This window comes from Callorhinchus milii, unplaced genomic scaffold, assembly GCF_018977255.1.
Source record: "Callorhinchus milii isolate IMCB2004 unplaced genomic scaffold, IMCB_Cmil_1.0 Scaffold15, whole genome shotgun sequence".
In the NCBI taxonomy this organism is placed as follows: Eukaryota; Metazoa; Chordata; class Chondrichthyes; order Chimaeriformes; family Callorhinchidae; genus Callorhinchus; species Callorhinchus milii.
This window is the reverse complement of record NW_024704756.1, coordinates 15,480,172-15,495,347: the sequence shown is the minus strand read 5'-3', so window position 1 is coordinate 15,495,347 and position 15,176 is coordinate 15,480,172. Positions and strand designations below refer to the sequence as shown.

General features: G+C 47.7%; 1 protein-coding gene across 1 annotated transcript in view; it reads right to left on the bottom strand.

Annotated features, from left to right (window-relative positions):
* kdrl (kinase insert domain receptor like) overlaps positions 1-7,937 on the bottom strand; it is a 44,102-nt gene extending 36,165 nt beyond the window's left edge. Inside the window, exon 1 of the mRNA XM_007893682.2 lies at positions 7,788-7,937. Within this exon, the coding sequence (XP_007891873.2) occupies positions 7,788-7,851 (64 nt within the window). The 5' untranslated portion in view covers positions 7,852-7,937. The remainder of the gene's footprint in view (positions 1-7,787) is intronic.
* Positions 7,938-15,176: the final 7,239 nt, after the last annotated feature.

The following is a 15,176-nucleotide window of genomic DNA, read 5'->3' as shown; positions in this document are numbered from 1 at the left end:
GCGTGGAAAATCCCAGGGTTTGTCTTAGTCAGTGGCAGGGACTCAGAGCACGGTGGGGGATACCTTGCCGACCTTCACACACACACAGAGCAGGCCTGGCCTTCAAAAGGGGCTGTTATTGTGAAGAAATTAATAATATAAGTCGTTGTTCGCCCACAAATATACAGTCAATTCACTTTACAGTGTGTTCCGTGAAGCGCTTTGGGACGTCCTCCCGACGTGAAAAGCGCTATATCAAAATGCAAGGATTATTGTTATTACTATTGTTGTTTTTCTCAAAGCGCTTTGCGGTGTAGGCAGTAAAAGTGCGGTGACTGTGCGTGAGCAAATTCCCTTTGAGCATCATGCGGCCAAATCCATAAGAGCAAAGGGGTCAATGTGAAAGGGAGACTTCTGACTATAATAATAATAATCCTCACATTTAGTCTAGCGCCTTATCAAGTCTATTTGTAGCAGCACAATTGCGCACAGCAGTGTCCCACAAACAGCCGTGGACTGAGTGACCAATTTTATTTTATTTGGGGGGGGGGATTTATTGGCCGGGACACCGAGGGAGAGAGAAACTCTCTTTTCTTTTCGAATCGTGCCATTGGGATCTTTAACAGCTACAACGATTCAACTCCACCCTCTGCCTATTCAACTACACAATGTACACCTCACCCCTCCTCTACCCCGCGCGCCCCCCCCGCCACCCCACCCGACACACACGCCTCCCAGAGACGTACAGCTGCGGCTTCACATCTGTACCTTTGCAACCATGGGAACTCCTTCACTTTCCAGCCTTTCAGCGAATGCGTCGCCTTTCCCCCTCAATTATTATACAGTATATTTATGACGGGAAAAGTGGAATAGAACACAGAACAATACACTGTTAACCTTGAAGAGACTTGACCGGCAGTTAACAAAAAGAATCATTTCCCTTCTGCAGGGTCACCGATTCGCAACGATCAGGCACAAATCCCCTGCTCGTCACCTCTCGGACAGTCAGAATTGACCTCAGCCTCCCCCGTGGCATGGCAACGATAGGGAGCAATCTCCAGTGTGTCTACGTGGCCACCGCGTACCGATCGATTAAGAAATCAGGCACGTGTGGAGTACACACGCGGAGTCCTGGAGCGCAGCGGTTAGAGCGCTCGCCTCGCAAGCGTGAGGACCAGCGTTCGATTCCCGGGCAGGGCGAAACCTTAGGCAAGTTTGCAGTGAGTAGGAACCCGGTTGTTAATCGATTGGCAGATCGCTTTCTGGGGTTAATAATCCCTCTCCCCGCCCCCTAAAAAACATTTGTTCGCTCAATCCACGACGCTGTGCGCAATTGGCTGTCGCGTTTCGCCCACAAAATACACAGTCACTCCACTTTACAATGTATTCTGCGAGGCGCTTCGAGACGTCTCAACGACGGGATAAGGCGCCGTATCGCATGCCAGGACTGTTGTTCGATGCAACTGTGTGCGCGTGCTGGGGCGCGCGCGGAACTGGGTGCGTATCGCATCCATTGCGGAAAAAGGTTCTTTGGTGCAGAAGGTATTCTCTGCGTTGCTCTGTGCGTGCGCAAGTTTCACATTCATCCGCCGCACCTCAAATGGGCTTTCGTTGCCCCGCGGCTTGTAGGCCTTTTGTGTTTATTATTGTTGAGGCGAGTGGCTCGAGGAACAGTGCGTTGTTCCGTTACTGACTCAGACTGCAATGAGAAGTGGAGAGATTTACAGTAAAATTCATCAGTTGGGGGGCAGGCCAGGACTTTGGCTTTCTACGCTTGAATCTGCCTTGTCCACCGACATTTTTATGTTTCGTTCTGTTATTTCTCTGTTGGCATCTCTGTAAGGTCTGGCTTCTTCCCTCGCTCTGCCTCCAGCTAGCAATACTGGAATGCTCCTTCAAAGCGGTTGATAACGCACTTGAAAGTGGTCAATGACTCAGGCTGACAGTATCATTATATGGACTGTCATAACGAGGAACACAGTGATCTGCGAGACAAATTCCTCTAATGGGGAGGAACGGGATCTGCAGGGGCATGTTGTGGGTAACCTTGCGTGTGTGTGTGTGTGTAACCATGACTGTGTGATGCATGTGTAACTGTGTGTGCGTTGTGTGTGTTATGTGTGCGTAACCGTGACTGTGATGTGTGTGTTACTGTGTCTGTGATGTGTGTGTAACCGTGTCTGTGTGATGTGTGTGTGTGTGTGTGTAACCGTGTCTGCGTGATGCGTGTAACTGTGTGTGTGTTGTGTGTGTAACTGCGAGTGTACAATGCACGTATAACTGTGTGCGTGTGCGAACTGCGCGTGACTGAGTGTGTGTTGTGTGTGTGTAACTGTGCATGTGTGTTGTGTGTGTGTAACTGCATGTGTGTACGGTCGATGCGTAGCTGTATGTTTGTGTTTGCACTTTGTGTATGGTGTGTGTAATGTAATTAACTCTGTATGTGTGTGTATGTGTGTATATCTGTGTGTATATGTGCCGGATGAGAGACCCTGAGCCTGAAATCCTGACTTGTCTATGCCTTTCGAACGCTGAATACTGTTCCCTGGTTTTCCAGCGTTTTCTATTTTCTTTTCACTCCCTCTGTTATTTTTCCCCCCTTGTTATTTCAAGACTTATCGTTCCATCTGAAGTGAGTCATTTATTTCTTTGAGTTTATTTTCTTTCAACCCAGTTTTTCGCCTCCCTTTGTCTCTACCTGGCCGCAACCGGGGATTTCCCTGCGGCGACTCAATATCCATTTGTCAGTCTCCTCTGGAGATTGTGCGGAGATCTGGTAAGCGCTACTTTTCCCCGGTGCTTACAGAAAAGAACCGTCTTTTGCGCTCCTGCGTGCGCAAGCTCACAATCCTGGACTTTGCTAATCCTCCCGCTTGGCACCGCGCCTCATCACGTCGTCGCCACGTCTCGAAGCGCGTCACAGGAATCGCTGCAAAGTATATTTGCGGGCGGATGCCACTTAATAAAAATAATAATTAATAATAACGCTTGCACTGGACGTAGCACCTTACCGCGTCGTCGAGATGCCTCAGAGCGCTTCGCCGGATACACCCTCAAGTGGAGTGACCGCGGATTTTGTGGGTGAAACGCGCCAGCCGGTCGCGCACGGCGGCGTTCCCGCAAGCAGGCGCGGAGTGAGCGACCAATTTTATAGTGAGTGTGAGCAATTACGCGTCACGGCCTGCCCTGTGAAGCGATTTGAGACGTCCTCCCGACCCACAAGCCGCCGTGTCCACTGTAAGGATGTTATCATTACCCCGACGATCATTATGATTGCCCGAGCAGCCTTATTGATGATTTTGTGGCGACACAATTCTCCGCCCTTTCTGTGCCTTCCATTGTGCCACAGTTGTTGTCGAAAATCAGATTGAGACAAGATGCTACGGCGTTCAAATGAATAGGGCACAGAGGCAGGAAGCAGTCTGCAGCCAGACTGCAGCGTAGATAAGGGACTTTATACAACTGATTCCTGCCGTTCTCAAGCCATGACAAAGGATTTCCTCCTTAAGTGTTGAATAGATTACAGGGTCAGAGCTCAACTTTTTGAACAGAGTTTTTATTAGCCGAGAGCACAATAAGTCTCGTGTCTAATTTACTTAACCTTTAATTCAATGTTGACTCAAACGAGCCGATGGATTTTGTGGTCAAAATCCAGTCGGGTGAGAGGGGTGAGTTGTTGTCATTGTTTCCCGCCCCACCGCCCCCTCACCTCACCCCACCCCTGCGGTGCTGTTGCAGAAAGGCACGTCCTCACATCCTTTTGTTCTGTTTCGTTGTCAATTGCAACCGGTCACACAGGACATTGAGCAACACTCATATCGCACTGTGTCTGGGAGCTCAGTGATGGAAAATAGCCACCTTCAGCCGGACGCTGGGCTGAAGAAGGGTTGGGAGGTGGGAGACGAGCCGAGAGGGTCAGTTGGTGCTGATTTAAGGAGGGAGCTTAAGGCTGAGTGTGAGAAGTGAACGGAAGACAGGATCTGAGTGGAGAGGCAAACAGGAAATTGGAGCTGATTCGGGGATGGGGGTGGGGGGTGGTAAGACGAACAGGAAGAAGGGGTTGACTTGCAGGAGCCAAACAGGAAACAGGGGCTGATTTGGAGGGGGCAAATAGGGGGTTGGGAGGGGAGCTGGAGGTTGAGTTGTTGGGAGGTACGCAGGAGACCAAAGCACATTTGGGGAAGGCAAATACAAAGTAAAAATGGCAATTCGGTACAGCCGTGCAATGGGAATCAGCTGATTGCTGTACACTTGCTATCCAATTGTTCTATCCAACTGAGCAAAGATTGCGAGAAACACTAAGAAGAAATCGATAACAAAGCCATCTGAATGATACTTATTGCAGTAAAATGGGGATTATTCGCCTTCCCACTGCACAGTAGTGAATTGGCTATCTTTCTCCTTGTGGCAGGGGGTTAAGTGGGATCTCCTTGGAGCTGAGCTGGATCCAAAGTTATGTGCTTGGTAACTGAATATCAGAGTCACATCGACCCTCCGTGGGGGGGTCTCAGTGGTTTGGTTGCTGAGCCAGGCGGGTCCGTAGTAATCCAGAGCCCTGCTGACGACAAACTGACTGCTGGACGAGCTCTCTGGGATGCTACCCTGTGTGAGGGGTGCTATATAAATGCAAGTTGCTGTTGTTGTTGGCCACCTTGGTTCGTCAGTAGGGCTTGGAAAAACAGACTTGTTACTGGACAAGCAGTGGGATCTCAATGATAAGCTTTGCGGTTTTAGCTGGTTAATTAGACTCCAGCAGTTACCCCAACGCACACTCTGAGCTCCACAAGCCTTGGCTCTTGCTAACCTGTGCTTAGTACTCTCTGGGAGTAGGTTAGGTCCCTCCGGGGAGAGAGTGCACATTCCATCCCAGACACAGAGAGATTTCCACGTGCACATAAATATATACGTACATAGATACGTAAATGAAGACCCAGTCTGGTTTGGATGATGGGTTTCCTTCTGTCACCCGGCTGACAGAATTTGTTTTAATTAATGCTGAAACGGGAAATACCATTCTCACTACATTGCCACAACAGCGCTGAGCAACGACAACAACTTGCACTGATACAGCGCCCCTCACGCAGGGTAGAGTCCCAGGGCGCTTTAGACAGAATAAGTGCGCGGGATCCATTAACCAGCAAGCGGAGCAGGATAAAGGGTTCTGAACACCTGAAAGGAAGGGCAGTCGTGCGGGTTAAGGCACAAGTTCTTCCAAACACATAGAAGAATCCTGCTGTTAGCATTTAACCTTCGGGTCCCGTTCTGTTTCTCTTCAGACTGCTCGGGGTGGAAATCGGTGTGACAGGAGCTTTTTTGATGGGTCACTAGCACTGAAGGCTTATTTTGGAATTTCTTCAAACCAGATTCGGTAGCTTTCTGATCTCGGGTATCAGCCCGACGGGACTACAGTACTTGAAAGCAGTTCCCATCAATAGAGAGAGGGAAAAACTCCTCCTTTCTTTTGACCTAAGGAACCTATTAACACAGAACTCTTTTGGTTAGTCTGAACAAACTCTGCTGTGTGCTGTTGCCTCTCTACGGTTATCTGGCTCGCTTCACTCGTCCCAGATGTTGCAAGCGGTCTGACACGTCGTGTTCGCTTACTGATAATGATGCCTTTTAAAGACGCAGAAGTGTTCATGATATCTATATCTAATTCTACATTAAATATATGTATAATGTATAGATGTATATATTTATTGCAAATTTAAATGGAAAGGGAAGGGTGAGACGGTGAGGAGATAGCTTTATCCTTGACTCGAAACAAACAAAAAACCCTCAAAAAAACTCTTTGGGGAAGTTGGGAAAAACCTGCAATTGCAGGTTCTACAAACACACAGTCGCTAAACATCACCGTAAAATCGTGCGAAGCGCTTTGAGACGTCCTGACGACGCAATACGGCGTTTCATCAAAGGCAAGGGCAGATGTCCCCCAGGTGAATTCTTTCTAAGTGTCACAAAATTCTGATCGTGCTGTCAGTAGGTAAGGAAAGGAATGGCTGGGATGCTTTTACTATCCAGGGGTCATTAGCCTGGCGTAGATCGCTTCAGTTCAAAGAGCAATGCTGCCGTGTGCATCTCGCCAAAGTAGGCGTTTAACGGGGCAAAGTTATAGACTGGAGTAAAGGAGCGTAAGCAGACACGCACTTCAAACTCTTCATCATTTATCACTGTTCGGTCTGTGAAATACACAGTCCAGCTACGCTTTAGAGCAAATCCCGTGAGGTGCTCTGAATGTGAGAGGCGCTGTATTATACGCAGGTGTGAAAGACGGCTAACTTAGCCCGGGTTGGGGACTGAACCGGGAAATCTTCCTGACTCGCTCGATCGCTGCAGAAACTCGCTGAGCCACAAACACGTGGGAGCCGGGGGGAAAAGCTGAAACTATTATTTCGAAAGTGCTTCAATAGGCCACCGATTAAATGTTAAGTTAAGGAGTACAGTAAAGCTCAGCTGTTTTGAAACTTACTGTGCCAGGTTGGAAGGGAGGGTGGGGGGGGTGGGGGGTGGGGGCGGTCACTGATGAGGACTGATGGTGCGAGTGTTAAAATACATGTGTGCAGGGCTCTGCTTCTCTTTACAACAGAGCGGTGTGACCGGGCAAGTTAACTCTGTGTTGTCCAGTCTCATTGCACTGAAAAATATTACCGTTATAATTCCCAACAGCCTGTCTCGCGACTTATCACTTCGACTGGACTTTCAGTCAGCTTTCCTCCCTCCGCACCCACCACAAAAGCCACAAAATGTACAGTCACTTCACAGTGTATTCTGAGAAGCCCTTTGAGACGTCTCAACAACGTGATAAGGCGCCTTATCAAATGCAAGGATTACTATTATTATTAATATACGCCGGCACAGACTAACTAATGACCTGTTTTGGTACGTTAGGTGCTATGTATTTCAATGTAATTCATTTGACGCATCGGGAGGACATCTCAAAATGCTTCACAGGGATTCACTGTAAAGTGAACAATAATAAATTGGTCATTTTCAATCTACGACTGTTTGTGGAACATTGCTGTGCGCAATTGGCTGCCGCGTTCGCCCACAAATATACAGTCAATTCACTTTACAGTGTGTTCTGTGAAGCGCTTTGGGACGTCCTCCCGACGTGAAAAGCGCTATATCAAATGCAAGGATTATTATTATAAGTGTGGTGGGGATCGTGTATTTTTGTAGGCGAAAAGCGGCAGCCAATTTGCACCCAACGACATTCCCTTCAAAACAGCCGTTCGAGTGCCCGCCCGACTGCATATAGCTCTACTACCCGCTTTGCCGTGAAAGTTAAATCAGTTACTTCTGATTTTCCTGTGCGTCCAGCACCGGAGAGAACAAGGAGGAGATCAGCTTGGGAGAGGGAGGGAGAGAGAGCGAGTGAAAGAAACCCTTTAACAATCGAGTCACAGCATGCTTTCCGCGACGTTCTCCTGTTTATTGAGCGCGGTAAGGGTTAAACAAAATAAACTTTTTTTGTCTGACAGTCACTCTCGAACGCTGTCAGCGATCCAGCCTGGAGCTAAGGTGCGTGTCCAGTTAAACATTGCAACTATGTGCAATGCAGGTTTGCTCCTTGCTGCACTCTCGTCGCTCGCGTCAGACTGGATGTAACTAGGTACACGCATCGCATACACACACACACACACACATACATCGCTTAAATCTACGAGACCTGCAGTTCAAACCGTGGCAGATCAGCCAAAGGTTTTAAGCGGGGCGCGGGGAGGGGGAAAAAACACTCCGAACCGTCCTGTGAAAACCCGCAAAAAAACAGCAGAAAAAATTATAATTTTTCCCCGATAATTTCTTACCTCCGGTTAGAACGAATCCCCACTGGACGCAGACGATCGCTCCGGCGAATGACCCGAAGAGCATTTTCGATTCCCTTTCCGATCGGTACCCCAAATCCGTCCGGCTCACCGTTTTCTCCCTCTGTACCGGCCCCCCCACCCACCACCACCCCCCAAAAAAAGATGTCCTTAAAAGAAGAAGTTCATCCACTTGACACAACAAGAGGGGAGAGGGGTGTGGGGTGGGGGGGGGGGCGGTGTGGAAGGGGGAGAGGGGGGAGAATCCCAAGAGGCAGGTGTGTTGTTGTTGGGGGGGGTCGTTCTCTCAATCAGGAGATTCTCGCTGTTCAGAAACTTTCAGCTGTTCAAAACTTCCCGAAACACTGCATCTCAGTTCCACCAACAGAGCTAATTCACTGAGAACGGGAGCATTGTAAAAGAAGTAGCTGTGTGTGTGTGTACTTTCCTATCTGGGCTGCACAGAGCAATGAAATGTGAGCCTACTTTTAGGTGGAAGCGTTGAGCTGTTTCTCAGGCTCCCAGATCCTTTATAGTGAAAAAACAGCGGAAGGCATCTACGTCAGTCACTGCCAGAGGGAGCCTATTTACTGTCCGGATCCAAATGCTCACCAGCCACTGCACACAAGTGCAGTCACTTCCCGCTGCAACCCTTTCAAGATTTGCAGTCTGCCGGGTTTAACCGGACCGCGCAAAACTGTGCGAGACCTTATTTCTGAGTGCGTGCGGGCGCGTGTGTGTGTGAGCGTGTGTGTGATTTGTCTTGTGTTTTCTTTGACGTCTTGTGCATCAGAACCAAATAGCACGGATTTGAACTCAGGAAAAATAACCCCCCACCGCCCCCCCCCCCCCACGGACTTGCCGACATTGAAAGTTATTTTCTAAAAAGATTAACGAGAAAATCGCGAGGTTTTGCCGGGAAAAGATTTTGTTACTTAGCTCTCGTTGCGCTAAGCAGACTTCCTTTCAGCAGTCACACCTTTTCTCTTACTCCCATTCATTCCCGTTCACCTCTAACTAATTTCTCATTCCTCTCTCTTCCCTCCAGCCTCAAGTTTGCCAGCACTGTGTTTTGTTTTAAAGTAGAAAAGGATTTGAGTTTGCTTCTATTTTCTGCCTTCCCTTCTTTCCTTTATCCTTCTTCTTTTCATCGATTACCTTTTTAATTTCCGCACATCCCTCTGCAAATAAAGGGTCTTTTTTTTTAATGAAACAGGTTTTACACACACACATATGCATAAAGAGATTGCGTCTGCCTGGAAATGACTGGAAACAAGTGGAAAATATGTCGCCGACACTGTATTTTCTGCTGCTCAAGAAATGTCACCATTAGCTTAATCGCGACAACAACTTGTATTTATCGGGTGTCCTTCAGGCAGGGGTGGCATTCCCAGAGCGCTCCACGGGGATAACACAAAGACAAAGATCTTGTTTTTGTTTAGCTGGGTGAAATGCCAACTTTTATCAGTCTGATAGAATTGCAGAAGTGTGTTAAGCCTGGCTCAGCTCTGAATCAGAAGGCTGTGGGATCGAATCCCCACGTCAGGACTTTGAACTCATACACCTCGCCCTGACAGGAACGTGGTTTAATGTCACGTTCAAAGGGAGGGCTGGGCATTCCATTCACAGGCAGTGACGCTCAACACTGCTAACTCACAGCCTTGCCACCTGCGGGAACAGACGAGACTCTTGCTCCTTTGTAAACAGAGCAGAGTCCGAGCGCTTCATTGGGCAGAGCAGACCTGCCGACTTGTGTCTCCGTTTCTCTCTGTGCGGTCTCGATAAATCTGTGCCACGAAACCCACGACGTAGAAAAGAAAATGCGGGACAACAATCATTCCCGCATTCTTTCGGACGTCAATGGAGTCGGTTGGGATCTTTACGACCGGGTTCAACGTCTCCTCCGAATGACGGCAACACCGAGTGTGTAGTGTTTCCCCAGCACTGCACCCAAGACTCATCCTAGGGTTTGTGAGTTGGACGTCCCAATACGTGTTGCACGTTTCACCCCTGTTAGCACAGCCTAATAGAAAGGGGACGGTAATGGTGGGGAGTTAAAATCTAACGCGTGTGGCCTTGAAGATGCAATATGGTATTTGCCCCCAAGCAAAGCCATTCTACTCAACACTTACCCAGTACCTGCTAATCAGCCAGCCTTTGTGTGTGTTTGCGTGAGAGGCACACAGTGAAAATTGTATAGAAAAACCTGAAGTTTTTTTTTCAATACATCAACTTTTCCTGCATGAATAAAGCCACTGTGAATGTTCTCGTCTGTCTGCAAGTGTTTCTTAACATAAAACCCTAGAGGCTGTTTTCTGACACTTCTCAACACGGGACATAAAGCAAAATGTTCAACACTGCAACAGCAGATATTAGATTTCGCTGCATTCGGCGTCCGGCACAGAACAAATCTATACGTCTCTGGTGATTAGCGGGTTTGAGGGTGGAAATCCCGAGCCAGGAAGAATTCAATAGTATAGTGTGTGAGCCCAGATTATCACACTCGAGAAAGAGAACTTACTTGTTGTATTAGGAGCTTTGTGTCGACTTCAAATGCTCACTGCTTCTGTTCAGCCACAGAAACATGCGCTCGCCATACCATCATTCACATCGTTAGTTAAATGCTTCAAAGTGCTCTACGGAGATGGAGTGCTGAGCGGTGAATCGGGGTTACAGTTTGGAGTTTAATATACAACAATTCTATACAATGTCTAGGCGTCCACATAACTGTGAGCGAATAATAATTATAATCGCCTTATCATGTTGTTGAGACATCTCAAAGAGCTTCTCAGAACATACTGTAAAGTTTAATGACTGTATATTTTGTGGGTGAAACACAGCAGCCAAATTGTCCAAAAGAGTGTCCCACAAACAGCCATGAAGGGAGTGACCAATTTTTTTTTGAAGGGATTATTACACCCTGGAAAAGCCATCTGCCAATCAACTAACAACCGGTTCCTACTTACTGCTAGGTACAACAACAACAACAAGATTCCATTTATTGAGCGCCTTCCACGTCGGGAGGACATCCCAAGGCGCTGTACAGTTGGGTCAGGACCCGAGCATTGGGGGGAAATGGTCAGGATGAGGGGAGGGAAGGGAGGGGGCGAGGAGGGGGTAGAGAGTCGAGAGGGGAGCTGAAGGCTGAAGGTCAAAGAGAAAGGTCTTGAGACCGGCCCTGAAGGAGGAAAGGGAGGAAGCGGCGAAGGCACTGCGGGATAGAGTTCCAGAGCCTCGGGGCTGAGAGGCTGAAGGCCACCGATGGTAGGGCGGTTGGGGTGGGGGATGTGGAGCAGACCGGAGCCAGAGGAACGGAGGGTACGGGCAGGTAGGTAGGGGGATAGTAGGTTGGAGAGGTAGGAGGGAGCGAGGCCGTGAATGGCCTTGTAGATGAGGATGAGGATCTTGAATTCGATCCTCTGGGGGATGGGGAGCCAGTGGAGGCGAGCGAGGGTGGGAGTGATGTGGTCCCGGAGCCTGGGGCGGGACAGTACACGAGCTGCAGGTAAAGAGCGACGCCTAAGGTTTTGCTCCGAAATGTGTCACGCAGACAGGTGGGAATGCTGGTAACTGCGAGCAGGTTGGTTCAACCTGGGAACCAAGTCTGCCTCAGGAGTTTAGTTCCAGTCATGGTGCCTCACCTCCATTTTAACATACAAAGATATAATACACACGTGTCTTAGACAGCCTTTGTTGGTAACTTCATGTTGGCTTGTGACTCCTGTTTATTTCCTGCCGGCCTTCTGCGCAAGGAAACTCTTTGAAGTTGCATCGAAAAAGTCACGTCTCTCGATGGGCAGAAAAATGCTGAATTTTACATTTCTTGCCCTAGAAAAAGCTGCCAACGCATTGTTGCAACGCAAGAGAGTTTAGAACAGGATAAGCCCATTAGAGGCTCATGCTAAGTGGCTGAAAGCAATTCCATTTAACCAACATGACTCCATATTCTAGTGTCAGCCTGCCTCAGTCAGTCTTACTTTCTCATCTCCGAGTGAGAAGGCTGTGGTTTCAAGCTCCACAGCTGGACCTTGAACTCACATAGTCTATGCTGACTCTCCAAAGCAGTTATTATAATCTCTCGCTAGAAAAAACATCAAATCACCCTTTGAATCTATTTTTACCACCGGCTTCAATGACCTTCCCCGATAACTCACTGTACACATCAATAAGGACGTTGGATGAAACATTAAACCACGTCTGCCTGTTCAGGTGGAAGTTAAACATCCCGCGGTCCTATTTGAATCACTTTCATTCAGATTCCATTGTTTCCCTTTATCTCTCTTATCAAAGCCCACGCAATGAATTCAATTTATCTGGTGAATTGGGGCTGACGATAGTAGGAGATCTCCTCATTCGGTTAGATGTTTCCAAACCATGAGCAATCGAATTCGCTGCGGCGTTGTGCGCAGGAGATGTTTTATAGAACCCTGAAAAGTACTGCAATTAGGAGACAATTACTTGCAGGATGAGTCAGCGGGTGGGATAATTCTCTTTTACTGGGTGTTTTCCCAGGAACGTTCAGACACATGAATCACTCCGACAACAAAACACCAAACTGGACCATCACAAAGATGTGAAAATACCAGTTAATTATGGAGATTTCGTAGGCGACTACGACAAGGCAATGTTAGATGCGTGTGTGGGGGCGAGCTCCAGAATTTTAATTCAATTCGAGAGAATCGTGAGACCACGGAACCTGACAGTGAAAAATAGACGAGCAGTTTATTCACATCAGTGGAATAAACTGTAGTTTATAAATGGGGCTTTTATTTCAGTTCAGCCCAGACATGGGGCTTGAACTGGCAACCTTCTGACTCAACAATATCAAAGAGTCAGCTTGGACTGTGCGAGTTGCAACAACAACAACAACATGCATTTATATAGCGCCCTTCACGTGGGGTAATGCTCAGAGCACCTCACCGCGGTGGAGCCCGACACTGAGCCGGCGGGAGGGAGGGGATGACTGTAACCACGGTCGGAGAGGAAGGTCTTTGGGTGCGATCTTAAAAAGGGGAAGGAGGGAGGCCCGCGAAGTTTCAGGGCGTAGTGGCTGAAAGCACGGCCATCGATGGTGGAGCGGAGAGGACGAGGGACAAGCAGGAGGCCGGAGCCAGCTGAGCGGAGGCGGTGGGTGGTGGAGTGGGGAGAGAGCAGGTCAGAGACGGGGTAAGGAGATACCAGGGCATGAAGGGATCTGTCGATGAGCCTGAGGATCATCGAAATTGATCCGGGCTGCGATAGGACCTTCATGACTCAGAAGCAACGTTGCCACATACCAGAGCCGGGCTGGTGTGCGATTAAAATTACTGTGAAGTTTTATGGAATAAGCACAAGCCATGAGGTCTTTTTTTTTTTGCCATCGAATTAAAAAAGCAAACAACACGCGTATAATTGCGTGGCAACGGCAATTTGTCTGATTGAAATTCCATCTCCCTCCTCGCGATATAAATAACCCATCCCTATTGTACCAAGTGTGGTACGAGCGTGAGTCAGAGCAGTTGTTTTCACTCTGAAACGCAGGTAGTCAGGGTTGCAAAAGGGGACTTTTTAATTCTAAGCAGGAAGAAATACTAAATTGCTCAGCCAATGTCAACACTGGGGCTATTCCTCGCTGCCTGCCTCCATTGTCTTGGCGATACACCAGAGGGCTATACATTTAATGGCTTTGGCACCAGAATAGCTTTTCATTAGTGGATAGAGCAAATACAGTGCACTTGCAATTCAACTTCACCTCTGACGTGTGCTCAGGATGAACTCAACACAATGGCTCAGGCACTAGCCTCCAACTCGGAAGGCTCTTGGTTCAAGCCCCACACTGGGTCTTGTATATTGGTTAGTTCAAATTCAAGTCCCGGACAGCGTAAAACCTCAGGCAAGTTTCCTTACTTCACACGCCTCCGTTTACCTGGCAGTAAGTCAGAACCTGGTTGTTATTCAAGTGTAGGATTGCTTTTCCGTGGGATAATAATCCCTTTTAATAAAAAAAATTGGGTTACCCAATCCACAACTGTTTGTGGGACACATCAGTGTGCAATTGGCGTTTCACCCACAAAATATACAGTTAATTCACTTTGCACTATATTCTGGGAGGGGAAGGAAAGTCTGTATGAAAGGGTTAACCTGGAGACAGGGTGTACGATGGCTGCTTTGGGTGGGTGTCCTTGTGTTCCTGTTGGGTTGCCTGCCTGAGTGCGACCTGCTTGATAACCTTGTTTGTTTGCTTGTCACAGCCAAACAGACTTCGCTGGCTCCAGGCGAGGCTTTGCCAACTTGGACAAATAATCCTTTTGGCCGGATGAACAACTGGCACAAATAGATCGTCAGTTTCACGACGAAACAAAGATTGTTCGCAAAGATTGTTTACTCCGAGCGTCGGTATTTTGAGGGTTGTGGGCTCAAGTCCCCACATCAGAGACTTGTAACTCACCATCCACGCTGAGACGTTAAAACCAAGGTCCTGCATTGTGTCTGTTCAGGCAGATGTTAAAACATCCAGCGGTGCTATTTCGAAAAGAGAAGAGAGTTTCTCCCCAGTGTCCTGGCCGAAAATCCCTCCAGATAAAATTGGTCGCTCACTTCATGGCAGTTTGTTGGACTTTGCTGTGCGCAAATTGGCTGCCGCATTTGGCTGCAAAATACAACAGACACTGCATTTTGCAATAAATGCTGTGAAGCCTTTTGATGCGTCCTCCTGTCTCGAAAGGTTCTGCGCCAAAGACTATTAATACTTTTAGGATTATTTTCACTAAATGTAAAACTCGCTTTAATCTTGCCTCATGATTGCGGACCGATTGCTTAAACAATGACAAACTTATAACCAAGGAAATATACGATAAGCTATTCTCTCGAACAGCTGGTAACGGAAAGCAATTGCCACACAGGGGTCTGTAGTGTGTCAATCCCTAACGATAGCATCTTTTCGTAATTTGTTTATTACGGAAGTTAGCTATATATTTAGCCAATGCTGCCCAAGAGATCTCAGTGCTATAAATGTCACAATCAATCCCGATTAATACGTTTCAAAATATTTGTTCCACTAAAATAAGACTGGATGAATTCTACGATTCGATATTCCGTGAACAGCTAGTGCTTATCTATATTAATAATAAAAATATTCTTTTCCGATAACCCTTGCCAACACAACACACAGTTACACTTTACAGTCAATCCTGTGAAGCGCTTTGAGATGTCCTCCCGACATGAAAGGCGCTGTATCAGATGTAAGGATTATTATTACCGTTGAAAGTTGTTTGTTTTGAGGTGAATTTCACGCTTTTATGAATGAACCGTATGGCATTTTGGGGCCATTGAAGTCGCTCAGTTAGAGTGAAACACACTGACAGTTAAAATCCCGTCAGTGCTAAATGTCTGTGTGATGTTGACAGGGCAAAG